At 53.5% G+C, this 24922-nt stretch overlaps 11 protein-coding genes across 11 annotated transcripts; 7 read left to right on the top strand and 4 right to left on the bottom strand.

The window, feature by feature from the left end:
* Positions 1–321: 321 nt before the first annotated feature.
* Positions 322–1521, bottom strand: N656DRAFT_781589 (uncharacterized protein). The gene has a single exon (XM_064815612.1). The coding sequence runs from the start codon at positions 1393–1395 to the stop codon at positions 634–636; it is 762 nt and encodes a 253-aa protein (XP_064668371.1). The 5' UTR covers positions 1396–1521; the 3' UTR covers positions 322–633.
* Positions 1522–1772: 251 nt separating this feature from the next.
* N656DRAFT_770084 (MED6-domain-containing protein) lies at positions 1773–2815 on the top strand (the record flags this gene model as incomplete). Its single annotated transcript, XM_064813748.1, has 2 exons — positions 1773–2210; positions 2273–2815. The coding sequence occupies 2 exons, from the start codon at positions 1773–1775 to the stop codon at positions 2813–2815; spliced, it is 981 nt and encodes a 326-aa protein (XP_064668370.1).
* A 158-nt stretch (positions 2816–2973) lies between these two features.
* N656DRAFT_781588 (uncharacterized protein) lies at positions 2974–4383 on the bottom strand. The gene has a single exon (XM_064815611.1). It carries the CDS (start codon positions 4147–4149, stop codon positions 3007–3009), a length of 1143 nt encoding a protein of 380 aa, XP_064668369.1. The 5' UTR covers positions 4150–4383; the 3' UTR covers positions 2974–3006.
* A 1857-nt stretch (positions 4384–6240) lies between these two features.
* On the top strand, positions 6241–7459 carry N656DRAFT_204355 (lytic polysaccharide monooxygenase). The gene is made up of 2 exons (XM_064808882.1): positions 6241–6298; positions 6373–7459. Exon 2 carries the CDS (start codon positions 6622–6624, stop codon positions 7369–7371), a length of 750 nt encoding a protein of 249 aa, XP_064668368.1. The 5' UTR covers positions 6241–6298; positions 6373–6621; the 3' UTR covers positions 7372–7459.
* Positions 7460–8554: 1095 nt separating this feature from the next.
* N656DRAFT_770081 (uncharacterized protein) lies at positions 8555–8989 on the top strand (the record flags this gene model as incomplete). Its single annotated transcript, XM_064813747.1, has 1 exon — positions 8555–8989. The coding sequence occupies one exon, from the start codon at positions 8555–8557 to the stop codon at positions 8987–8989; it is 435 nt and encodes a 144-aa protein (XP_064668367.1).
* A 619-nt stretch (positions 8990–9608) lies between these two features.
* N656DRAFT_838315 (kinase-like protein) lies at positions 9609–11152 on the top strand (the record flags this gene model as incomplete). The annotated part of the gene is made up of 2 exons (XM_064818849.1): positions 9609–10119; positions 10234–11152. 2 exons carry the CDS (start codon positions 9609–9611, stop codon positions 11061–11063), a joined length of 1341 nt encoding a protein of 446 aa, XP_064668366.1. The 3' UTR covers positions 11064–11152.
* Positions 11153–11338: 186 nt separating this feature from the next.
* N656DRAFT_781583 (P-loop containing nucleoside triphosphate hydrolase protein) lies at positions 11339–15195 on the bottom strand. The gene has a single exon (XM_064815610.1). It carries the CDS (start codon positions 15116–15118, stop codon positions 11459–11461), a length of 3660 nt encoding a protein of 1219 aa, XP_064668365.1. The 5' UTR covers positions 15119–15195; the 3' UTR covers positions 11339–11458.
* Positions 15196–15295: 100 nt separating this feature from the next.
* Positions 15296–16391, top strand: N656DRAFT_781582 (uncharacterized protein). Its single transcript, XM_064815609.1, has 2 exons — positions 15296–15795; positions 15847–16391. The coding sequence occupies exons 1-2, from the start codon at positions 15640–15642 to the stop codon at positions 16135–16137; spliced, it is 447 nt and encodes a 148-aa protein (XP_064668364.1). The 5' UTR covers positions 15296–15639; the 3' UTR covers positions 16138–16391.
* Positions 16392–16664: 273 nt separating this feature from the next.
* On the top strand, positions 16665–17994 carry N656DRAFT_781581 (uncharacterized protein). The gene is made up of 9 exons (XM_064815608.1): positions 16665–16722; positions 16774–16812; positions 16876–16892; positions 16952–16981; positions 17038–17062; positions 17116–17143; positions 17272–17307; positions 17370–17537; positions 17599–17994. The coding sequence occupies exons 1-9, from the start codon at positions 16720–16722 to the stop codon at positions 17700–17702; spliced, it is 450 nt and encodes a 149-aa protein (XP_064668363.1). The 5' UTR covers positions 16665–16719; the 3' UTR covers positions 17703–17994.
* Positions 17995–18415: 421 nt separating this feature from the next.
* Positions 18416–20078, bottom strand: N656DRAFT_204209 (acyl-CoA dehydrogenase NM domain-like protein). The gene is made up of 3 exons (XM_064808881.1): positions 19807–20078; positions 19321–19747; positions 18416–19262 (listed from the first exon to the last, which is right to left on the bottom strand). Exons 1-3 carry the CDS (start codon positions 19941–19943, stop codon positions 18438–18440), a joined length of 1389 nt encoding a protein of 462 aa, XP_064668362.1. The 5' UTR covers positions 19944–20078; the 3' UTR covers positions 18416–18437.
* Positions 20079–22131: 2053 nt separating this feature from the next.
* Positions 22132–24836, top strand: N656DRAFT_713474 (cysteine proteinase; the record flags this gene model as incomplete). Its single annotated transcript, XM_064811897.1, has 5 exons — positions 22132–22245; positions 22287–22385; positions 22444–22809; positions 22864–23518; positions 23575–24836. 5 exons carry the CDS (start codon positions 22132–22134, stop codon positions 24834–24836), a joined length of 2496 nt encoding a protein of 831 aa, XP_064668361.1.
* Between the last annotated feature and the right edge of the window lie 86 nt (positions 24837–24922).

The raw sequence follows: 24922 nt of genomic DNA, 5'->3' as shown, positions 1-24922 counted from the left end.
TATCCCAACTGCTAGCATTTTCTAGCTGCTTACTCTCCAAGCCGCTTACTCTATTCCAGCCGTTGTTACAACGGCTGAATCTAGACCAAGCGGCTTACTTAGACCAAGCAATTGAGAAAAGTTTGCAGTATACGTTTAGTAGACTAAGCTAAGCGGCTGGGAACTTTCAGCTGTGGGACTATAGTGGGCACTCGGCTTACAAAAAGGGGTGAGACCCCTAAGTCGCTCCGAGTCAGATTCCACACAGTAATAGCCTTGAGTGTTCGCACTATGGACAACGCTCCGAGTCCGCGAGTCTCGTACTAGGTACGTACTTCTCAGGGTCCACCTAGTGGTTCCTAAAGACGATATCAACGACGCCCAGGGTGCATTACGCTACGCTCCGAGCGTACTATCAACGTAGTACTACACATAAAATGGATGAAGGACCAACTGTAGAGGAATCCTGTACAAGAATGAGCAGCCTTCTGATAATTCCACAGGCCTATGTTCATCGCCATGCTCCTCATACGTCTTGCCAGCACATCACACTATCTTAATAGGGACACATTGCAGTGCGTGTTGATTGATTCTCCAGGTAACTAGTACCGCCATTCCATTGGTGCTTTTCGCAAAGAGAGATGGATGTGTCGACTACCTGTCAGCCCTGTCTCTGCTCCTGCTCCGCCGTCTGCCGTGATGCCTCGTCCTAGCTCTGTCGCGGCTGCTGCTACGGGAGCGGCTTCTGCTCCGCCGCCTCCTGTACTCTCTTTCGCGACTCCGGCTCCGGTCGCGGCCGCCATCTCGTCGTCGTTCCTGGCGACGGCTATCATACTCTGGACTACGGCTCCTCCGCCGCTGGCGAACGTCCCTTGCTCCGCTATCCCTTGGGCCATTCCTCGGGTCATCGCGTCTCCTTTCCCTACTTCGATCCCGCGCCCGATCCAAACTGTAGTCTCGCTCCCGCTCTCTACCCTTGTGCTTTCTCCTTTCCCGGCCATCTTCATCTCTGTGACGTTCTCTGCGTGAATCTCGGCCTCGATCATCCCTCGGCTCTGCGCGGTTTGGCACTTTCGATCCCTCCACTGCCACTGCGTTCGCTCCGGTTACATTTCGTGGCGTAATCGGCAGGCCTAGCGCACGGGCTATCGCATCTTCTTCGGCTTCTTTAATCTTGCGAATCTCTTCGGCGCGCTCGCGCGCTGCCTTTTCCTCCTCGGTCTCTGTTGAGTTCGCCGCGCTCGGCTCTGCCTTGGCGTACCAATTGAGATCGCGGCCTTTGGCCCATCGCCCTACCGGTGCCTTGATGCTGTGGCCGAGATAGTTTTCACGGTGCGCCGATGTGGCAACATCGTCCCAGCTGAAGTTAACGCCGCCGCGCGAACCGGTCTTTCGGACTGTGGATAGGAGATCCATGAGCCCTCTGAATTAGTTTGTATGTGGTCGGGTTATTTTCGATATCCAAACAGATGCAGTGGTTGGAGAAAAGAAGTGCTGCAATTGCAGAGGCGATACGAAGTAGCTTTGAGGTTGAATTGAGGAAGGCTTGGGCTGGAAGCGGATCTGGCTGCATTCCCCAAAATCCCACATGCCCCACATAACCCTGGAAATGCCGGGATCAGCGTCCGTTTGGACTCTGGTGGGGCGGATCTCACCTGCATGCAGCTTCATCGATGCACTTCAACTCAGCTCACATCATCCAGCACGTGTGAAGAAAGCTCATCCTCCGGAGCATTGACTTCGCTACACATAACTACACCTCTACAAGACAGATACCCAACCAATCCACTGATATGGCTTCTGAATTGGCGGCCAACACAGGCCCGCCGCTGGACGAAATACAATGGCGAGCTCCGCCCGATTTCGAGCAGGGCATTCACAGCAACAGCGTGCTCTACTACTTCGCCCAATCGCCATTTTTCGACAAGACGTCCAATAATGAAGTTGTTTTTCAGCAAGGGCTCAACAACCCGAATATGACGCAGTTCTTGGCGACCCGAGAGCTCTTTGAAGGCCGCCTAAAGACAATGTCGGGGCTCGAGTTCGTCGTGGCGCAGGAACCGGCCGAGACGGGTCCAGGAGCCGGAACCGGTGTGTGGGTCATCAACAAGCAGACACGGCGCAAGAGACAGGGCGAAGAGGACGAGATCATTGTGCACGCAACCTACTTTATTGTCGGCGAGAACATCTACATGGCACCGACCCTAGGCGACATCATCAGCTCGCGCATTGTAAGCCCCAGCATCTTCATACAACATCCAAGCGGAGCCTAACCTTCCGATGAACTTTGCAGGCCTCAATATCCTCCTCAATAGCAAAGCCGCTGCCCATTGCGGCAAGCATTCAATCCTGGTCCGCCTCGCTTGGGCGCGTGTATCAAACCCCTACCGGCGGGACCCAGACCACCACAGGCACCAAAACGCAGCGCGAGGCAACCCCCCTTCCACCCAGCAACAAGCCCACAGCCAGCAACCAACCCAGCCCCCGGTTCCTTGAAGAGGCGCTCGCAATCCACCACCAATTCGGCGAGCAGTACATGGATGAGAATCCGATAACTGGAAAGCCGGGCGAATTCCACCTGTCGTCCACGGGGCGCAAGGGGCCCGCCGTGAACCTGTCCGCCGCCGCTGCCGCCAACCTCAAGAAACCTACCCTCCTTCCTGCCCTGCCCACCCTCAACACCAAGCTGGCGGCCGAGAACCCTCTCGCAGGAGGGAAAGCGGGAAAGGAAACTAAAAGTCCTAGGACACCCGGTGGTAGTGCTACCGGTGGTGGGAGCGGTTTGCAGAAGGGGAAGAAGAGGAAGGGGAGTAAGGCCGTAGCTACGCCTTCTTAGAAGGAGGGCGCGGGCGAAGGTGCTCATATTGGGAAGCGTCACAGAATGGGAAAGGTAAAATAGAGCTATTTCTCTAGTAAGTATCTTTCATTTACGTCAAGGGAGAGATCTAGTTTCTATTTCTGTCCAGGAGGTGCTAATTTACATTCCGGAAGAGACCTAATCGATATTTCCTGTCTAGTAGGTGCCACTCAGTCGACCACTCGCTTGACCAGGCTCATCCACGATTCATCCTGCACCAGTCGGTTCATCGAGATGACTGGTAGCGTCACCAACAATTCAACCTCATCGTCCTCAATGCCGGGCCGTGTCGGCATAATCAAGGCATGCGGACGCGCCCAAGCATTCTGGATCCTGCGGATAGCATCTGGCCGGCCTCCATTTCCAGCCAGGTTCACTCCGGGAAAGTGAAAACGCGCCCCTTGGCCGATGAATGCCCAGGTGTTGGCTGAGAAATGATGGGGCAAACGGGGATTCAAATCAACGCCGAGCTTGCGGTGATCATCCATGGCGGCGAAAAGCGCCGTCCGGGTCAGAACGAAGTCCTCGTCAACACTCCGGTTGGCTTGCATGATTGATTGCGCAATGTCAATGATTTTTGATGGAAGCCGGCCCTGATAAATTGCAGATTGCCAATCGCAGGCCTCAACAAGGTCCTTTTCACATTTGAGCGTTGATGGCTTCGTAACCGGCAAGACGACCGAGTTCCCAAAATATCTGGCTTTTGAGGGTTCGTCCTTAAACAGTCCCTTGCGAGGGCCCATCCAATCATGTGGGTTCCAGAAACGGGGCTGTATGGAATTGCAGTCAGCAGCGGCGGGCTCACCCGCTGCCAGGCGAGCCCGGGTGGCGTGCGCCCATGTCAACGCCGAGAGCAGAGAGAACCGAGTGACTTTCACACCACTCACCGAGTTTGGAAACTTGTCAACACTCGTCAAGCTGCGAATTCTGTCAACCAGGCCAGCCAGAGTGACGTGCGCCCATGTCAACGGCGAGCACAGAGACAACCGAGTGACTTTCGCCTCACTCGTCGAGTTGCGAATCTTGTCAACCTTGGCCATGTCAATGACAAACGTCTTACCCACACTCTCTAACTGATCCCATTTCGATGGGAGGAATTGGGTCAGACCGGTGCCGTCGTGAAGCAACCCATACTCTGGACATTTCTTCAAGAGCTCCGAGAAAGACAATTGGTATTGCTTCTGGGAGTATGGGAGGTTCAATGTGCAGCAAATCTCATCGGCGGGCATTGGAGATGGGCTGCCGACGTTCCGAGTCTCTGCTGAGAGCGCTTCGATGTACGCGGCGGCGATATTTCCCATCACCATAGGCATGGTGCAGATATACGAAGAGAAAGAAGCCGCCCTTGATGAAGAGCACCCGGATTCGCGAAACAGGAATAGGTTTATGCGGGAGAAGATCAACAGAGATGGTGAATTCGGGCCTGACAAACAGGCGTGCTGGAAATCCGTTTTCCTTGATCTCGTCGTACAAGTCCTTAAACTTGGCATTCAACTCCCCTACAGAAATAGAGTCAGTTGAGGACGTCTCAAAGAAAACAGCCATCCTGTCAGCGCATCCGTTCGGATTCGTCAGGACAAGGCCCCCGGCAAAATCTGGTCTGCTTGCGGCCAAACGGGCTGTCGCACCCTGAATATGGTCAAGAACGTGCTTGTTACTCACCTCCAGATTGTCGAGTGGGAAACAAGCCGCGAAGGACATGTAGCCGCGCATCGAAGCTTGGTCCCAGAGGGGGAGTTCCGTCCTTTCTGACATAGTGTGACTGCGGCGGAAAACCTCTGCGCACAAGAAAGTTTAAGTTCAATGTTAGGTTCAAGTTGGATTCTTTGTGGTAGTAAAGATTCTCTTGGGGGTTGTCTGTAAAAGTGAGGCAGTAGGTGAGGCTTTAAATACCTAGAGGGTTGATGTACCAGGAGACAGCATTTATAATCCATATGGGATAAAACGCCTTGAACACAATGTGTCACGGAATGGGAGGCCTAACCACTGCGTTCAACCTTAAGCGCCGCCTCAAAGGTTGGCCGTGTTGTTCGACCTGCCGTCGAACAGCCAGATTTCAAATACCCAGGGGGTTGATGTCCCAAGACCAAAAGACAGCATTCATAATGAAGATGGGATAAAACACCTTGAACACAATGTATCACATAATGGGAGGCCTGATGACTGCGTTCATTTTAGCACCGCCTCAAAGCCAAAGGTCGGGTTGTTGTTGCCCTGCCGTCGAACAGCCACTGGCAGATTGCACCCCATGAACCAACCACCTGGCACATCCCATGACACAATGGCCTTGTCTGCTTGTCACTTTGTGTCTAGAACAACGGAATGAGAATCACGAGATGTACCTCCCTACAGTTTGCAACAGCTTTTGTCATTGCTCCTTTGTTATTGAGCGGTATATTGAATAAAGGGAAAAAGAGTAAGGGAATGCAAGGATACAGTAGATTTACATTACCGGTAGTATCGTTTTTATTGTAGCAGTCATCTCTACCAGGGTTCTCTTCTTCTTCTTCTTCTTCCCCTCTCTATATCCATGGCAAAGGCACTCTACCCTGCGCGAATGAGCATTTGAAAAATGAATATGGCTAAGAAGGTTGTCTCTACCCGGCAAAGTGATACTTGTACACACCTTACGAATGATGTCCATGATGATGCTCAATGGTTGGTGTTTTTCCAAGCCTGTTAGATGCCCCTTACCACTACTACCTTACCTGTAGGTTGATGATATATATGCCTAGAAAGAAAGGGAATGAATAATGAAAGCATAGACCTACCGTAGATACTAGTAGCAACGGGTAAACCTGATCGGTGTAGACTCCAGTCTACCTACAGAGTACAACCGAACCCAACCGTTTGTTAGGGCAGACCCTAACAACTCCTAAAGGCATTCTCATTCAGATAATATACATACCAATAATCGGGTATGAAAAGAATGACGCATCTTGGAAACCAAGCCGTTCAATGGCCCTGATCTTTACGGGATCGCTCCTACCTGCTTGCGTACCTTACCTTAGGTTTGACTGGAAGGAACGCCACCCGTTCATTCAAAACTGCCGGTGGCTAAGGTACTTCAGTCGACGCAGTACTAGTACTTTTAATTGTACCTCTCATCGATCAAAATGGATTTTAGGTATGCTGCTGACTATACTCTCGACCGGACTGGACCTAGAATGAACTGGAAGCTCGGAAACACTTCACATCTCCCGTCGAAGGAACCTCCGCCTTTCGGCCTAGGGGATCCGGCACCATACCATAACACGATGATCTTGGTTTCCCGCCGATCGACATCACGCATGTGCCGTGTTTTCAGGTTACTGTGGATGGTAACCCGGCCAGGCCAAGGCGGAACAAAGCGATCCGAACCACCACCTTGGTGCTTGCCCTCGAGACTTCTTATGCCATTTCAAGATGCTGGAGGACGAGGTACCGCGGCTGCTTCCAGAACTTCCACCACTCAAATTAAAGGTATCGTCAACCTGAAGAAATTACTACTGCTACTAGGATGCTAATGGGGAGACTTCTCCCGGCCTCCTACGAAGAACATCTGATGCCTGTCGAATGCCAGAACAAATTCAGGAGAAACCGGGAACGCAGCAGTTTGGCTGCCTGGCAGTCGAGACATATAAACTGGCTTACCGCTGTTCATATTCATGTGAGTCTATTATACCGGAACCACTGATATCTTAACCAGGGCAGCCATTATCCATTTGAAGTTACGGGTGCTACACTTAAAGGGTCCACGAGTTTGTTACAGTTCATACGAAACATCCCCTTGTCGTCCAGCCAAAATGCTGCCGCACGCGACCCTTTCGTTCACATTTCTCAGTACCTTGGCCGCGACCGCCCTGGGTCACGGCATGGTGACTAGCTTCAAGACGGACGGCACGCAGCACCAGGGGTTCATCCTGGATTACTACTACGCCAAGGTCAACAAACAGAAAGTCCCCGACATTGCAGCCTGGTATGCCGAGAACCTGGACAGCGGTTTCGTGGCTCCGAATGCCTACCAAACGTCGGACATCAACTGTCACAAGAACGCTTCGCCGGGAACTCTGACCGCCTCTGTTGCCGCCGGCGGGACGGTGCAGTTCAACTGGCCCGCGACCTGGCCACATCCCTACGGCCCCATTCTGACCTACGTCGCCAAGTGTTCGGGTAACTGTACCCAGGCCGATAAGAACAGCCTCAGATGGGTCAAGATCCAAGAGGCAGGCATCAACTTGTCGACCCAGAAGTGGGCTTCGCAGGACCTCATCGACAACAAGGGTGTCTGGACCGTCAAGGTGCCCAAGTCTCTCGCGACGGGCAACTATGTGTTCCGCCACGAGATCATTGCCCTCCACGGAGCCGGTTCGCTCAACGGCGCCCAGAACTACCCGCAGTGCTTCAACATCCAGATTACGGGCTCCGGCACCGCCAACCCGACGGGGGTGCTGGGAACCCAGCTGTACAAGAACACGGACCCCGGCATCTACCTCAACCCTTACACTACGCTCAAGAGCTACACAATTCCAGGCCCAGCTCTGTTCTCTGGATGAATCAACTGGCAAAAGCTTGATCTGTGCCCTGACTTAGTCTTGGGCCATTGCTTGCTTGTAAGGGTTGAAGGGGAGACACCCTCAACAGGCATTGATTGAATAGGAACTCGAATTAGGGGTGGTCCGCTCTGCGCAAACTGGGGATTGGTAGCATCGCTGTATGTACTTTAATTGGCTCATTGCCTATTGTGATGGCTATTTATACCCAAGTCGGCGTTCCCTTTTTGTCTACACTGTCCAAGCTGGATTTCGGTCCGTCGCCCGTCGTCTATAACACTCCTCATAGCTACTAGTATCAGATAACACGAAAGCATTCTACATTTCATTACTCTCCCGACAGTTTTGAGACTCCAAACTCCCTGAACTTGAGCGTGCCCGTCTATCTGCCAGCATCTTGAATCTTTGAGCATCCTCTACAGCTTTACCCGCCAGAGACAAGATGTTACTTCATGTAAGCTCGCCAACACCCCGTCGCCGATTCATCCGGGCGATCCGTGCTCTGCTTACCACCGAGGAATTCGGCCTCCGAAGTCTGGAGGTAGCACTTTGATATAACATAGTAGTAAACTAAGCTTAAGAGCCTCAAAATGGTTATCATATACGTACCTCGTCATGCTGAAAAGTAAGACCAAGGGCTAGAGTAATGACCGCAGGGTACAAAATGCTGTGAACGGTGGTTGCAGAACCCCTTGTTTGACAAGTATGGTTGCGCTAATAGACGAGTAGACCCTGCTCACTGCGGTGCTCAGTATCATCCGTTCGCCAAAGTGTCCACGTAATATGATCTCGAATACGAGCCTCGGCGACCGACTTCCGTGGTATTCAGCCAATTCCGTGTCCTACTCGGTGCTCCTCTCAACACCTTGCACACGGTGGCGTTGTTTCAATGATGTACATGATGGTAAGCCTCGGACAGGAGTTTACCCGTTGGGGAAGCAAGGGAATCAAAACCGCATTTCATTGCAGACGGGAAGCATTCATATATCTGAGCCTCATCCAATCCTCTCTCAGAGGAATCCAGAGCTTGGAGCTTTCGATATCGAGCCCGAACCGTCACACTCAGTCATACAGCCAAATATCGACCCTGAGAATCCAGCCCTTCCCCAAGAAGTCCAACAACCTCGGACCACACGACGAGATAACTTCCTAGTCATATACAGTCCTCTCGTCTCAAAGAACCACCATGGCCGTCTTCCGAACTGTCATCGTCGCCTTCCTCTCGGCCACCATACTCGCTATGGGCGTCGCCGCGGGCCCCGTCGAGCCACGCTCCGAACTGACCACCCGCCAAGTCTGTGGTCCGACCGTGTGTGCCGAAGGTCTATCATGCTGCAACGCCAGCTGCGGGTACTGCACCAAGCCCGGAGAGGCTTGCACGATGGAGGCGTGCCTCGGACCACAATGCGGGCCCAACACGTGCGCGTTCGGCGAGGTCTGCTGCAACGAGAGCTGCGGCTATTGCACCAAGCCCGGCCAGGGCTGCACCGACGAGCTCTGCCTCGGCCCCAAGTGCGGCGCCAATAAGTTTTGTGCTGTTGGCGAGGTCTGCTGCAACGAAAGCTGCGGGTACTGCACCAAGCCCGGCGAGAAGTGCACCATTGAGCTGTGTCAGGGTTAAGGGGCTTGTCTGAGGAAAATTTCAGCTTTGACTTCTCCAACGGCTGGATGGATTGGATGAAATGCTGGGATCCTTGATGCTTGCTGGCAGGGGAATTGGTTGCTGGTACGGTGTACCTAGTAGGACTCGAAGCGCTATACTAGTAGGACTCCTAGCTCCTACTTGAGGCATTGGCTCAGAGCCTGACAACTCTAGGTACCTCACTGAATCAGACGAGGCAGGAGCGATACAGTGTGTCAACGGAGAAGGAAGGAGCTATATAGAGTTAAGATATAAATGAAATTCAATCCGAACTTTGAGTCACTCTTTACAAAGTACTGCCGTTCGTTCTAACTTCTATGACTCCGTTACCCTGCCGACGTCAATCACAAAAAGCATCAACTTGAAGCATCTGTGATACCGATAGCGCCTTCCTGACTCGTTCGTCACATAACCAAGACCAGTGGCAAATACGCTGGAACTCGCTTTGATCCTCCTTCTCTATTCACTACTGCTTACGTCGGTAGCTATGGCCTCCTGGTTTCCTCTCAGGTCTGTAGGGCGGCTCCTCCCGCTCAGTCTCTGCGTTCAGCGTCGTACAACATTCCCTTCGCACCTTCCCCGCAGCTCAGAAATCAAGATGTCAACAGTACATCCTATCCTTTATGAGCCAGTTGACGATGTTGAGAGACTCGACGTTTACCGGCCTGGGGGATACCACCCAATCCAAGTAGGTGACCATCTTCATAACCGATACGGCGTGGTGCACAAACTTGGCCATGGTTCCTTCTCGACGATTTGGCTTGCGAAGGATGAGCAACTGTCAAAGTATGTCGCTATCAAAGTAGGCACGGCCTACTCGGACCATAAGGAGGCCGATATTCTTGCTGAGCTCGCCAGTCCTGCGTGCCGAAAACAAGACCAACGAGGCAATAAACTGATCACTCCGGTATTTGATCGATTTACCCTTGACGGGCCAAACGGGACCCATCCTTGTCTCGTTACCTCTCCAGCAAGATGCAGTCTTGCGGACGCGAAGGAGGCATCAACCTTCCCTGACGGAATGTTCCAGCTTGATGTTGCCCGATCTATGGCTGCCCAAGTCGCTATGGCGGTGGCATTCATTCACGACAATGGCTATGTGCATGGTGGTGAGTCCTGGCTCGCGTCATCAACCTTCGTTTTGTGTTGATGACCCTTATCTGGGCCAGCACAATGTCGTGGTCTGGGATTGAATCAATCTTTCTGACTACCTGGGGATCTAGACCTTCACCTAGGTAATATCCTTCTTCAATTTCCATGGAGACTCGACCTCCTCTCAACCTCGCAGCTGTATGAGGAATTTGGACACCCTGATCCCCAACCCGTCGTCAGGGCCGACGGAGAGTCACTTTCGGCAGGTGTGCCCTCACACGTCTTTCCCCCAGTCTGGCTTGGGAAGATAAGCGAGCATATCACACTGGCCCAAGCAAAGATTCTTCTCACAGATTTTGGGGTGGCCTTTCGCCCCGCGCAAGAATCAAGATTCAAATCTTACTCCCCGCTCCCCATCCGGCCACCAGAAGCCCGGTTTGACGTGACAACGCCTCTTTCCTTCTCATCCGATATATGGAGTCTGGCGTGTGCCATCTGGGAAATCCTCGGTCTAAGACCGCTATTTGACGGCTGGCTCTGCACAGAGGATGATATCACGAGCGATCAAATTGAGGCCCTTGGCCCATTGCCACCGGAATGGTGGAAGAAGTGGGACGCACGGTCCAAATATTATACTGAAGATGGGCAGCCTAAAGAGAGCTGTGAAGCGTGGTCGTGGAACCAGCGGCTTGAGAGGGATATCCAAGACCCCCGTCGTCGGAGTGGATTGGATATTCTTGAAGAGGAGGAGCAGGATGCTCTCTTCGAGATGCTATGGCGGATGCTTGCGTTCCGGCCGGAGGACCGCCCCAGCGCCAACGAAGTTTTGCAGATGGCATGGATGAGAAACTGGGCAATCCCGGACAGCGAGAGGACATGGAATAATGAGGGAGATATGAAACAACGGATAGGACTACCCAAGAGCTCTAATAGCCAGGCTCCTGGACAGGATTTGAATTGATATACACAGCCTGAAGAATGGGGAGCAAATAGGATCCAATCTCGGCAGCAGAATTCAAAGATCGGCGAATATATGGTGTTAGGAACCCCCCCAAGTGAAAGATACTGGTAATCTGGCTTTATCGTCTCATACCTTCATACATGTTACATGATGTGTTCCCCGGTCCTTACTTTCCCTGGATATTCAAAAATTGGAAGGGAGACAGTACATTCATGTTTACGATGAGTGCCGTACTACTACTAGCATCGCATCTCGGCAACATGATATCTCGATTTCCAATATGTAACCGTTACCATTAGAATATCGAATTCATATGTACGGGTATCGGTAGGTAAAACTGTTAGCCAAATCTATTATACCTTGACAAGTACACTCCCTGGCCCGTGGCCCTGCCATCACGATTCAGCAACCCAACCTTTACCCCACACCTTCTTCTGCGTTATCTTCCTGACAGGCAACGGCCACCCCAGCCCGCCGCCCGTCTCGGCCCTCAGGTAGGGCACCACCCAGACCTCTCTTGTGTCGCCCTCCTTGCCGTTGGCGTCCTTGACCACCACCTCCTTGATCGGCTTGCCGTAGCTGATCAGCGGCGTGCCCTTGGCCACCGCCGCGACCTGCGCGCCCGTCAGGTCTGTAAGGGCATGCATCCGCGTCTTGGCCCTCTTGGAGCCGTCCGCGCCCGTGTTGCCCGCACGCTGCAGGTGCGAATACACGACATACTCGGGGCACTCCTTGACGCTGAGGTGCGCCAGCGGCGACGAAGGGTGGATGTAAACCAGCTTGTCCTCCGGGCCGTTGCCGCCTTCTAGAGGGAGCAGAGGGATATAGGGAACGTCGATGGCGCGGCCCGGCTTGCGGTGCATCTCCGGCGGGTTGGGTGCCTTGTCGGCGCGGATGGCGATCTGGTCGATAAAGCCTGCCGCTACCATTTGTTTCAGGGCCTGGACCTGCTTCTCCGATGGCTTGTCTAGTTTGTCGGGGATACTGAGGTTGGCGTGGCTAGGGATGTGGGTTTTGAGGAGGTTGGCGAGTTGGGACCGCAGCTTGCTGACCTCGTTGAGGGCTTTGTATCGGACAAAGTGGCTCTCACACCAGGCCTCGGTGGGCTCATGGGCAAACTCGCCAACGACCTGGAGTAGCTTAATCGCGTCTGATTTGTCGTCAAGGGAGCAAAAATTCTTGTGAACCGCGTTGAAGGCTTTGCGTATCCTTGCCCGCTTGTCTTCCGCAAGCACGTCTTCGTTTGTGAGAAACTCTTCGGTTTGCTCGGCGGTTTCAGGGATGGCCTGGTTCTCCGGGACAAAAATCTCGCCAGCAGACATTCCAGCGACCAAAGCAATGGTGTACGGCAGGCAACCGTGCTGGTGTCCGACAAGCAAGATCCGGGCGAAGCGCGGCGCCAGCGGGAAGATGGACATGGTGGATCCCACATCTGTGATCTTGCCTTCGGGTGATATAGCTGATAAATAAGCAAGAAGCTTCTCGGCTTTGACAAGGCTATCCCTAGACGGGGAGGTCGGGAAGGGAAAGTTGACAACATGCTGTAGGTTCATGGCTTTTAGCTGCAACACCACCCCTTCGATGGGCATCCGGAGAATTTCCGGGTCCGCAAATTCCGGGAAATCCCTCTCGTAGACGGCCGATGAATACAGCCTCCAGCAGTGGCCCGGGCCCGTACGGCCGGCACGACCAGCACGCTGCTTTGCACTTGCCTTGCTAATCCAGCCAATCTCGAAACTTTGAACGCCGCTCACCGGATCGTATCTCCGCTCCTTTGACCTTCCGCAGTCAAACACATAGCGGATGCCAGGGATGGTCAGACTGGTCTCGGCGACGTTGGTGGCCAGGATAACGAGCCGGGACCCTTCTGGAGGCGGTTCAAAGACTTTCATTTGCTCTTTCGTCGGAAGCAGAGAATAAAGAGGCAGAACGTGCATCCGTTGCGGACCTGTCCCCGGCTCTTCGTCTTCGATTTCAAACTCCTTTTCTTCCTCCTCATCGCCAGAGTCGAAATAAATCTCATCATCCATGTCATTTGCATTTCGGTCATCAACTTCCCCAAAATCGATGTCCTCGGCCTCTATAGGGACTTCGCTTGCCGACACTCGGACTTGTGGTCTGGTCGCCGAACCCATACCCCCAAAGGCGGCCTTCAACTTTTTGCTTAGCTGCGAGATCTCGCCCTGTCCTGTCAGGAACACCAGCATGCCTCCTGGCGGGAGCTTTCTATGGCCCCTGCTGATTTTCCGGAAAGCGTCTTCCACATAGTCATGCCGCGTTTTTCGAGCGAAATGAATTGTCACCTCGTGTTGACGCCCTTCCACGTCCAGAACCCGCGGGGGGCTGCGGAATAACTTGGAGTTCTGAGTGAACTCTTCCACCCTCAGTGTCGCGGACATAATGACAAGCTTCAGAGGTTTGACAGATGGGTCTTCTTTTGTCATATCAGCCCTTAGCTTGACTACCCTGCTGAGAATTGCAATCAAGATGTCGGTGTTCACACTTCTCTCGTGCGCCTCGTCAATGATGATCGCAGAGTATTTGCGAAGGACGAAGTCTTGGGCAACCTCCCGAAGGAGCACACCGTCTGTCATGAACTTGATGGCCGTGTTGGGATCCACGGTACCCTCAAACCGGATCTGGTAAGCCACCTTGGAGGAATGACTTCCCAGCTCTTGAGCTACACGTTTTGACATACTGACAGCCGCCACTCGTCGAGGCTGTGTCACCCCGATCATGCCTGGGGTCGGGCCGTCCGGTGCTCCGTAGCCGGCTTCGAACAGGAACTGAGGCACCTGTGTTGTTTTACCGGAACCGGTAGCACCGCAGATAACAACTACATCATTGTTATGGATGGCTTCCATGATCTTTTGCTCCTCAGCCACCACGGGCAGTCGGTAGCGAGCCTCCTGGATGTCGGGGTCCCTGGTAACTCCTACAGTGTATGCTTTCCTCGTAGTGTTTGTCGTCGGTTGCAGTTCAATCGGCAGCGGGTCTTGTTCGATCGGTCGGGGAGTAAAGTTTTCGGGCTTGGGTATCACCAGGGGACCCGAGTCAACCGGCTTGTATCCCAGAGCTTCGTTTCGCTGTTGGTGCGCCCAAGCTTTGAAGGCCGAAGATCTTTCTTTCGATTTTCGTCGTGATGAATCATCGGTGTCGTCGGAGGATTCGGGTTCTTCGGTATCTCCTGAACTATCTCCGTTCTGCTCGTCATCCTCACTTATGTCGTCGTCTGAATCGCCCATGCTGCCATCACTGCCATCACTGCCATCCGCGCCATCATCGGAATCTTCAGCGCTTCGACCTGGTCGTCCGTCATTCTCAGAACTGAACCCATTCCACTCCTCAGAATCTGGTTCCTCCAGTACTAATGGCGCAGCATATGGGCGCTTTGTCTTGACACCTCCCCGCTTTTGCCGTTTCGCGAGAACAGGTCGACCCGACTCGTCAACTTCTAGCGGACGCTTCAAGCCAGACCCGACTGCAGCCGTAGGGCCAGGTTGTACCTGTGCCGGCGGCTGGTGAGGCTCCTCAGTGGGAACCTTCCCAGCCAGGCCCTGCTCGTCAGACCCTGAGTCGTCAGATTGCTCATCCCGCGATGGTTCTCCATAAGCACCAACTGTTCTAGGTTGGTAAAGAAGATCTGCGCTTGAACTGTCCAATCTAAGACCGGCATTTTGCTCCTTTAGAGTGCGCCGCAGGGCCTCCCTCTTCGTCTCTCTAGTCTGGCCAAGCGCTCGACTGCTAGACAACAAGCTTGTGTCGATTGTGCTGGCGGCAAGTTTGGCCAGCAACTCCCGATTCTCATCTTTCTTGAGCTTCGTTTCGATATATTTCTCGAGCCGCTTAGCTTTCTTGCTGCTGACCTTCCCCTCAGGCCTCAACTCCTCACGGAGCTTGGCCTTTCTCTGCTCAGCCTCAGCCTGCTGGGCCGGCGTGATTTCGAGCGCATTCGAATCGACATCATCGTGAGCTGCCCTTTTTCCCTGCGCCCTCTGTCGATCAAGAACCTTGCGCTTGCGTTGCCGAGGCACAAATCTCTTTGTCGTAGCCATTGTTGCGGGGTTGAGAAAGCGCCCCGTCTGCTGGAGGAAGATCCAGAAATCGTTCCGAATTGAAATCTCGTCCGCCCGGCAGAATTCTGGAGATTGCCCCGCTGAGCCCACCCCGCCAATGGAAACCCCTGCGCCAAGCTTCTGATAAAAGTGCCCGTTCGCGGACTCCACCCGTGACCCATCATGACTTGGGGGTTGGGACTCGAGAGGCATCGTGCAACGTATGGAGAGCCCAGGCCGTCTAAAAGAGTGGTTTATCCATTTCTGTTGGATCTCGATGTATTACTTTGTTTCTTATATTCGCGATCTCAACCTACACATCGTCAAGTATGGAAAGTGTCCCTTTTTCCCTCCGGTCTTGAATTGAGTCTCCTTGAAATACTGTATCGTTATCCTAGTTTCGTAGCTTTCAGTTTCAGTGCTTAGGATTGGGTTGAGTTAACACATTCCCTCCTTGCCCCCAGTTTCTCAACTTAGTCAAGCCAACAATTTGACACTTCATCTGTGAAGTCCTCTTTACCATGAATGGTGACTCCGAGGTCCGCACGGAGCCATTTCCAGCTCCGTCAAGGAGAGCTACAGGAACAATCAACGGGGTTGCAACGGAGGTCGAATCGCTCAGTTTCTCGGACAAGATCATGATTACAGTCTCGCAAGGCGGCCGCCTCGCCCAATGGGTGGGTTAACTCCTGCCGTGCATCAAGCTTACCCTCTAACCTTGACTCCAGATCCAGGTCCCCCTCTCAGCCCCCTCATCGGCCTCCGTGGACATGGCTTTACCCGGTGCCGGCCTGAGCGCACTTCCGTCAAACCATTTGACTCCCAAAACGCTTGTTGGGGTTGGCGGAGAGGAACGGGAAACTCTAGGCCACCTTTATGCGAGCCAGATTGCCAGTCATCTGGCCTTGCGCGACCCTAATGAGCGAAGGACCCTACTCTTAGGGCTGGGCCTAGAAAAGGTTGAGGGTAATGGCGAGGCGTTCTTTAATTTGCTCGAGCTAGTACAGCAAGTTCTCTGAGGAGAGGAATCTCAACCCGGGCGACTAGTTCGTTGGCGGAGTCCAGACGCACACCCGAGCACTCCAAGGCGCCACCGCCATAATGCTCATCCGAGCTTCTAGTGAATGAACGAGACATATTTCGTTACCATGCTGCGCATCAGTGTAGTTCCCCCCACAGCTGGTTAAGCACGAACAACAGCCTTCACTCCTCACACCCTTGAGCGATCCGTGTTACCTGATCGAGACGTGAGGATAAGAGCAAATTGAGGGCAGAGACAGGAACCGATCAAATGAAATGTAAAATGATGCTGCTTGCAATCGAAGATCTGCTACCCTCTGCGGCGGGAAGGTTGGAGCTGCGAGGCTGACAAAGCCTAAAAAGGAAGCCTTGGCCCTTGGTCACAACATTGGCTTAACCCTAACCCCTGTTAGAGAAGGGCGTGGTGAGCCGGTTAAATTTCGGGCCCGGCCAACTCACCATCTGCGCCCACCAAAAAAATTACCCAGCCCTAAATTCGTGCGGCGGGACCCGAAATACAAGTCTCGAGGAAGCATCACCGTCGACAATTCGAGCTTCATCGACACTAACCAGCAGCCACCATGGTATGCCAATTGACCGGAATACTTTGGTACTGGAAATGCTGACTGTCGCAGCCTACCCGGTTTTCCAAGACAAGAAAGCACCGCGGCCATGTATGCGCTCCCGAATCACTTCCCTGCTCTACGTCCGTGACGCTGACATTTGTGCTCTTCCAGGTGTCCGCCGGTAAGGGGTATGTTGCGACGAACCGACCGATTATATTCGAAATGTGTTGACGAAACCATTTTCCAGTCGTGTCGGCAAGCACAGGAAGCACCCGGGGTACGGAATACTACCAAAATTGGAGCGATGAGTTCAACAAACTGACACTTCTCTAGTGGTCGCGGTATGGCCGGTGGTCAGGTACGAGGATGACGGTTTCCGATTCGAAAGGCGCACACTAACCCGGCGAAAAGCACCACCACCGCACCAACCTCGATAAGTGTACGCAACCCATACCTCTGCATACACGGGCCATTCCTGGGGGTCGCGGGGGATCTCGAGGGCTCCTGGGAGATTTGGCCTACTGCTTTCGAATCTGCTCGGTGAATTCGGCTGACAACTTTGGACAGACCATCCTGGTTACTTCGGAAAGGTCGGCATGAGACGTATGTATCCGCGCGATGAGTCAAGATGGCAATAGGACAATTGGGATTGACGTTTCGGCTAGACTTCCACCTTCTCCGGAATCACCAATGGGCCCCTACCATCAACATCGAGAAGCTCTGGTCCCTCGTCCCCGCCGAGACCCGGGAGAAGTACATCAGCGGCGCCAAGACCGACTCCGCTCCCGTTATCGACCTTCTGTCCCACGGCTATGCTAAGCTCCTCGGCAAGGGTAAGGATCGGGCGTCTATGGGGCTGGGAGAGAAGACAATGCAACTAACAGAATATACCAGGCCGGCTCCCCGAGATCCCCGTCGTCGTCCGGGCGCGGTACGTAAGCGCGGAGGCGGAACGCAAGGTCACGGAAGCTGGTGGTGTTGTTGAACTGGTTGCTTAAGTCTGGCGCGGTACGGTTAAATAAAGGACAAGCGATTTTTAACATTTTCGGTTACGAGGGAAAACCGGATAGTGAACCCAATGGCAACGGATCGGACGGTCAGACGTCGGCTATGAATGCTAGGTCCCGGAGTCCTGGTTGGTTCCTGGTGGGGTGATGAAAACACTCCCCATATTGCAGCATTAGGGAATGGGATGTTCATTTGCATCATTTGGAGGTTTATGGCTATCTTGTGTTGTTCCGACGTCGATATCGAAGTTCAAGCAATCGAGTTCCGACGTTCCGGTCGAGAGGTTCTGTGCTCCAGGACATGTTCACGACGAGACCGGCCCCGCAAGAGTGACTCTATACGCGGCGACAGAGACAAGATTGACGGCCGCATGTCCCCTAACCGTCAGGCGCCGCCCATTGGATTGAGCCCCAAGACTATGGATGACCAGGCTCAAGAACGCATATGAGAGCCATTCCTGGAGCACATGTTAAGGAAGTTGCCCCGACTACAAATACATGTCGTAACTGTATTACAAGGTAGTATCAGGTACACGAAAGGCGGGAAGCAGGTTTGGAGCGCGCCCACTTCTGTGACAGCAGTGACTACGATTCCAAAAGTCACGCGCTGTTGGCACGTGGTTGGCAAAGGTCATTTCAAGGCATTCCAGAGATTTGATCGCTTAACCTTGGCGTCAATCTGAAGAACCTGCGACGCTGATGGCTCGTTGCGTATCTCCAACCAACTCAGAGCTTGGTCTGGATATTGGACCCGAGTTCCGTCAACCTCGCGCCATGTTGCTTCATGAGCTCCTCCGCCTTCGTCTTTTGCGCGTTGATCTTCGCCGCAACCGCCTTGCCACGCCGATTCTCGTTCCTCCCCATCTGCTGCAGATGGACCTCATCTGGCCCATCCGCCAACCTCAGGGTCCTGATCTGAGCCCACATACCGGCCAAGGGGGTATCTTGGCTGACGCCAGCGCCGCCAAAGGACTGGACTGCACGGTCAATGACCGTCAGCGCTGTCTGGGGAACAAGAACCTTGGCCTGGGCAATTTCTGTCAACGCGGCCTTAGGCCCTTGCTCGTCCATCTTGATTGCGGCATTGAGCACGATGAGGCGGGCAGCATCGATCTCGATCCGTGACTTGGCTACCCATTCCAGAATAACACCGTGCTCCCGCAGCTGCTTGCCGAATGGCGTCTTCTTGGGGTCGTTGATGCGCATGAGCATCCATTCCAGAGCCCTCTCGGCTGCGCCAATCGTCCGCATGGCATGGTGGATGCGACCAGGGCCCAGGCGGCCCTGGATGATCTCGAAACCGCGGCCCTCCCCGAGCACCAAGTTGCTCGCTGGAACACGGACGTTGTGGAAGGTGATGTGGCCGTGTCCATGAGGAGCGTCGTCGTAGCCGTAGACGGAAAGCATGCGATGGATCGTGATGCCCTTGGTTCCTGCGGGCACCAGAATAACGGACTGCTGCCGATAGGGGTCCTTGTTCTTGGGATCGGTCTTACCCATGACGATGTAAATCTTGCAGCGCGGGTCGCCAGCACCGCTCGACCACCATTTCTGCAAAATATCCAATCAGTTCCACATTGCGCGCTCGCAGGTGGTTGTCCCATCGTACCTGACCGTTCAAAACGTAATAGTCGCCGTCTCTCTCAATCTTCATCTCGATATTCCTTGCATCAGACGATGCCACTTGCGGCTCCGTCATCAGGAAGGCTGACCGGATCTCGCCCTCCATGAGCGGCTTGAGCCACTGAGCCTTTTGAGCCTCGTTGCCATACTTGGCCAGCACCTCCATGTTGCCCGTGTCCGGAGCAGCGCAGTTGACGGCCTCGGACGCGACTCTCGACTTGCCGAGCCACTCGGCCATCAGACCATACTCAAGATTGGTGAAGCCCGGCGACTCCTTGTAGTGACCCTTGGGGAGGAACATATTCCACAGGCCCAGGGAGCGGGCTTTCTTCTTGAGGTCGTCAAGGATCCGAGGATATGCCTGCCATCTCGCATCCCCGACCCCTATCTGGGCTTCGAAGACGGTATCGGCGCTGGTGGGTTTATTAGACAATAAGCATGGGACAAGTACTAAGTTCAATATTGGGCTTACGGGATGCAATCTTCTTCCACAAACTTGGCAACAATGTCCAATGTCTCCTTTGCTCGGGCGCTCACGCGGTCACGAACCTGTAGGCGCAACTTAGTTAGGATGATCCATGAGGTTGGTGTGTTGCACAATGGCATCATACAGCAATTGGGATTTGGGACGACATCTTTTTAGTTGCTCTTCAGCGATACGAGTTCGAGAAAACTGCTGCAGAAATGCAATGGTGTTGTTTCACAGTCCGACCAAAGTAGATGGGGACTTGTGTCGCTGGCGATTAATGTCTGAAGTACTTGGGTTTGTGTTGAACCATGCTTCCTTCCTTGTGGAAGTTAAGGGGGGTGGTGCCATGAGCTGTCCTTGCCGAGGCTCATCGGTACCCTCGGCCGAGGTGGGTACACGGAGTGTGGAGAATGCGGAGGGCAGAAAACAGTCTAACGTTATCCGTACGGCCTCGGTGGCTGATCAAATCTGGAGGTGGCTTGACCGTGTCCAACAGACCTCAAGCACAGGACCGTGCTCTATCAATCCATGGAGGTACGTCATATGGAAACCAGAAAGGCACAGAGCTGCTATGTAAGAACTGCGAAAATGACATACGTGAGCTACAATAGTGATTGCGCCGGCTTCAGGACTATAATCACCTGGCCTGCCCATAACAAGCCGCGCGATAATCACATCTTAGGTCACCTAAACATTGCTTTGGAATCAACAACTCAGAATCTCACTGATCTTCAAGGTTCGTGTATCGAAAAGCGCTCAAGGAGCCACTGCGACGTCAGTTGTTGCGAAGTACCTCCGTACCTCTCGCGCTTATTTTTAGGCGCCCGGACACGGCGCCATTGGCCCCGCCGGCCGGGCTGGCCGGGTCTGTGGGTCCGGCGCCGTAACTACCCTCGCTAATTCAACTGTTCCGTACCTAAGGATTTGATGGAACTTGGGCATTCTGGAGGCGAGTCGCAGTCAGTGCATGAGGAGCTTCCGGGTTAAATAATCTACAGGTACCGTAGCCTTTATGGTAGCCTCCCTAGCGTATGTCGCTTTGGGGTTTGTAGTGTAGGCAGCTGCTTTTTAAACCGATACACGCCATCCAATAGCAAACTGCGGTGCAGCATCTGCCTCTGGCAGCATTGAGAACTCGTAAAGAACCTCATCCAGATAAACGTCATTGGAAACGTCAGCTCATGGACATGCCACGAAGATGGACATTGTAGTCTACTGAGCTGTTCAACACAGTATCACCGTATCCCACCAACAGAGAAATGTGGGGCAAGGATCTCCGCAACGCAGATCCAGCCAAATTCCCAAACCACCGGCTCGACTTGAAGGGCCGCAGTAATTACATTAATTGCCTACATACACTTATACACTGGTTGGGTCGACGTTGGGAAGTGAAGTGAATGTTTCTGAGTGGGCCAGCACAACTGCGTGGTTGTAATATACTTTGTTAAGTGGGATTGACTGACGAACTTGGAGTCAACCGTTAAGGTACTGGATGAAAGATGGCATGTCGTCTTAGGAACTGAGCTTGGGACTGAAAGGGTATCATTGCTCTTCTGGAACATGTTGTTGCCGCAAGGTTACACGTGTAGAAACGATCTGTGCCACTGCCACTGCAGTTTGAGAGGGTTGCCGCTCTGCAGCGGTCCACTGATGTTCAGATCGGAGTGGCACTGATACCTAGTGGATAATCAGTCCGTCTTGGCGTCTTGGAGTGGCGGGGACGGCCACTTCCTCGGGCCCCTCTTTCCACGTGTAGGTACGGAGTACCCTCCAAGGGATTGTTGACCACCCCCTAGGTACCTGGGTCTTGGGACACCTTCCTCTTCCCAGCTGGCCTTCGACAACGGCCAGGCTCCCACCACAGCTCCATTCTCTCGCGTAACCTTACATATCACACCACACATTGCACAATTTTGTCTGCCGTGCTTTGACGTTGACGCTTGCGCAACCAACTGAGGTCGCCCTGAGTAGCGAGAGGCAGCAGCAGTGCGACCCCTCAGAGCAGCAAGCTCCAGACTTATCTGGAACGCGCCGTCTCTGCAACCCCTCTGTGCTCGTCAACCACTCTTCGCTCCTCAAAACCGATCCGCTTTCCCTGCCTCGTCCCGATTGTTTCTACAACGAACGCCTTTCCAGCCCGATTGCTATGATACCCTTTTGCAGTTGCCGCTCGTTCTCGCATCGCTGAATTCAGCCCCGCCTCAACGCTATCCTTGGATCATGTCCCGAGATCTATTCAAAGACTTACTACCCTGACTTTCGATATCCCCCACCTCTCACGGCATCCTTGCATACCAACCTTTCACGTAGCCCCGCGATACGGACAGGATGAAAGCCGCTTCGCTGATGATGCCCAAGAAGTTCCGCAGCGTGCGAGACAAAAATGGCACTCACCGTCGAAATAAATCCTCCGAAAACGGCGCCAAGGTCTGTGGACTTATCGTCGTTATTGGGCCTCTCCCTCCTTGTTGACCGTCTGCTAGGCACGGCCCCTAACCGCCGACTCCTTCCTCTCTTTGTTCAAGTTCGACTCAAAACAGGCCCAGAAGGAAAGGGAAGAAGAAGAGAAAGAGGCTGCAAAGGTAGGCCAAAGAAGGTGCGATATCTGATTGATATTAATACGTTGTGCAGATCGACGAGATAGCCAAGCGCCTGCAGGAACTAAACTATCACGAAATATCGAAAGAAGGCATCCGGTATGCGCTGAATTCTAAGTTCGCCGGGGGCGATCCGGACAAAGCTGTCGAACTTCTACAACTCCAACAAAAAGCCTTTGCTGGAATAATACAACCTTACAACCCTAATGTCGAAATGCTAGGCGCCGAAAATAGGGGAAACGTCACCTGCTATTTGGATGCCTTACTCTTCGCCATGTTCGCCAAGCTAACGGCCTTCGAGTGCATGCTGAAGAATGATTTTGCAGACGAGTCTCAAAACAAGCTAGCTACTCTCCTTAGGCTATGGGTCAACATGTTGAGGAGTGGGAAGCTGATCCACACGGATATGGTGCGCCCCGTCCGCTTTGCCTTCGGTTACTTAAGGCTAACCCTGGCTCCATAGACACAACACATACAAGAGACTCTTGCTGCATGTGGTTGGAAGGATGCGCAACTTCTTGAACAACAAGACACATCCGAGGCCTTCGCGTTTATAACCGAGACGTTGCAGTTGCCTCTTCTCGCACTCCAGGTCGACCTTTTCCACCAAGGGAAAGGGGACGCAGATGACCACAAAGTCGTCCATGAAAGGTTACTGAACCTCGGTGTTCCGCCTGACCCCGAGGGAAAAGGTATCAATCTTGAAGACTGCTTGGAAGAGTACTTCAATACCAAGGTTGATGTCCTCCGGGATAGCTGGGAGGAGAAGAAGGGCGGGGACAAGCTCGGCTTGACTCCAAGGAGCACAATTCGCGTTGTTTCCGAGGAGGAAGTTGAAACACCTCGTAGGGATGCCGCGGTTACCCAGCTGCAACGCAGCTCGACGGAGCCCATTACGCAATCGCCAGTGTCCGTATCCGGTCCGGCGTCGCCAAGCTTTGACGCACCGACAGCTTCCCGTACGAGGTCAACGAGCATCATACAGCGATTTGTCGTGGATGGCGAAGGGCATCCCCGAGACCCAGAGACGATGAGCTTGCTTCAGCGAGCGAAGCGTACCGGCTCAACTGTGGTCAAGGCAGTAACGATCCCTGCCTGGCAATTCTTTCGGTTAATACGTTAGTGTTCCTTATTTCTCTATCAAAATAAAGCTTTGGGCTAAATCTCAAGCTAGCTTGGCATGCCGCGTCGAACAACGAGCCCAGAAACGATGTGGAGGTTGCCCGACATTTTAACCAACGCCCTATTGTGGGTATCTGCTTGAAGAGATATACAATGACAGAACAGGGCGTCCCGAAACGGCACAACACCCTTATCGATATTCCCGACAGTTTGCGACTCCCACATTTCATGGTCGTGGACGATGTCAACTCAGAACAGTCCTCAAGCGGACTGAGTCAGGAATACAAGCTTGTGTTACAGTCAGTGGTCTGCCACCGTGGCGATTCACTTCACAGTGGCCACTATGTCGCCTTTGCTCGGGTTGCTCCGAAGCTCTTGACCGATAACCGGAGACACGATCATGATCCACCTCCAGACTACGAGGAGGCGCAGTGGGCCAAATTCGACGATCTGGCGGTAGAGAAGAGGGTGACTTATGTGGACGATATCAGGCAATCTCTTCGGGAAGAGATGCCCTACCTTCTCTTTTACCAGATCGTCCCAATGGTCGACGTAACGGCCGCGTCGACCGACGGGTCTGTAACGGAACCCCCTTCCTACCTCGAAACTGCTACGACTGTACCAGGAACCCCGAGCGTTGAGACGGCAGTCGAGCCTTCCAACGCCATTTCGAGGTCTGCTAGCGGCTACTTCGACTCGACGACAACGCTCCCAGCTGGTGCTCCCGACATTCGCCTTAGCTCTGAGGTCGAAGGGCCAGTGCGACTCAGTTTTGACGATGGTTCGGATGCAGCTGTTCAACAACCAGATCCGGGCAACTCGAGGCGCGCCAGCATCTCGTTCTCTGAGCCCGCAGCCCACCCATCCGGTGTCAGCACCGAGACTACCTCTCCAGTCATGACACCGCAAGACGAGAGCACTGGAACCAGGCTCTCACGTGCTGCCGCGAGGTTCACCAAATCCAGCAGCAAGTCCCGTGCCACCAGCCAGGCCAGTGACGGGAGGATGAGCTTCTCTATCCCGAGGCTAGGCTTTCAACGGACGAGCAAGGAACTACCTAACGGAGGGACCGGTGCTAATCGTCTCAGCTCTGAGGGAGGGGCAGATGAACAAGGGGCGCTCAGTGAGGCCGATGAAGCGGCTAATAGCGAAGATAGGGGGAAGGATCACCATCACCATTATCATAGGAGGGAGCGGAATAAGTCCAAGAGCCGGGAAAAGGAAGAGAAGAAGGCGAAGGAGAAGGGCAAGGGATCCAAAGATACTGCTGCGGACAAGGAGGCCGTCCCTGACCGCGAGTGCGTGGTCATGTGAGTCCTGCCTTACTTGCGTTGATCTGGATAAGGCCTGTGTAAGATTTTTTTTCTGTCGGTTGCGTGTGATAGACTGGATGCTCAGCG

Source organism: Canariomyces notabilis (assembly GCF_033297395.1).
Source record: "Canariomyces notabilis strain CBS 508.74 unplaced genomic scaffold N656scaffold_18, whole genome shotgun sequence".
Classification (NCBI taxonomy): Eukaryota; Fungi; Ascomycota; class Sordariomycetes; order Sordariales; family Chaetomiaceae; genus Canariomyces; species Canariomyces notabilis.
The sequence above is the reverse complement of the archived record's forward strand: the minus strand, read 5'-3'. Positions and strand labels throughout refer to the sequence as shown.

What these genes read in the sequence shown, in the direction of transcription:
- N656DRAFT_781589 (XM_064815612.1), bottom strand. Translation starts at nt 1,395, where the DNA reads ATGGATCTCCTATCCACAGTCCGAAAGACCGGTTCGCGCGGCGGCGTT.
- N656DRAFT_781588 (XM_064815611.1), bottom strand. Translation starts at nt 4,149, where the DNA reads ATGCCTATGGTGATGGGAAATATCGCCGCCGCGTACATCGAAGCGCTC.
- N656DRAFT_204355 (XM_064808882.1), top strand. Translation starts at nt 6,622, where the DNA reads ATGCTGCCGCACGCGACCCTTTCGTTCACATTTCTCAGTACCTTGGCC.
- N656DRAFT_781583 (XM_064815610.1), bottom strand. Translation starts at nt 15,118, where the DNA reads ATGGCTACGACAAAGAGATTTGTGCCTCGGCAACGCAAGCGCAAGGTT.
- N656DRAFT_781582 (XM_064815609.1), top strand. Translation starts at nt 15,640, where the DNA reads ATGAATGGTGACTCCGAGGTCCGCACGGAGCCATTTCCAGCTCCGTCA. An exon ending in GCGGCCGCCTCGCCCAATGG is followed by an intron (nt 15,796 to 15,846) that starts GTGGGTTAACTC and finishes CCTTGACTCCAG; the next exon opens with ATCCAGGTCCCCCTCTCAGC.
- N656DRAFT_781581 (XM_064815608.1), top strand. An exon ending in AAGCACAGGAAGCACCCGGG is followed by an intron (nt 16,982 to 17,037) that starts GTACGGAATACT and finishes ACACTTCTCTAG; the next exon opens with TGGTCGCGGTATGGCCGGTG. An exon ending in CGGAAAGGTCGGCATGAGAC is followed by an intron (nt 17,308 to 17,369) that starts GTATGTATCCGC and finishes CGTTTCGGCTAG; the next exon opens with ACTTCCACCTTCTCCGGAAT.
- N656DRAFT_204209 (XM_064808881.1), bottom strand. Translation starts at nt 19,943, where the DNA reads ATGATGCCATTGTGCAACACACCAACCTCATGGATCATCCTAACTAAG. An exon ending in GTGGAAGAAGATTGCATCCC is followed by an intron (nt 19,748 to 19,806) that starts GTAAGCCCAATA and finishes TAAACCCACCAG; the next exon opens with CGCCGATACCGTCTTCGAAG. An exon ending in ATTACGTTTTGAACGGTCAG is followed by an intron (nt 19,263 to 19,320) that starts GTACGATGGGAC and finishes GATATTTTGCAG; the next exon opens with AAATGGTGGTCGAGCGGTGC.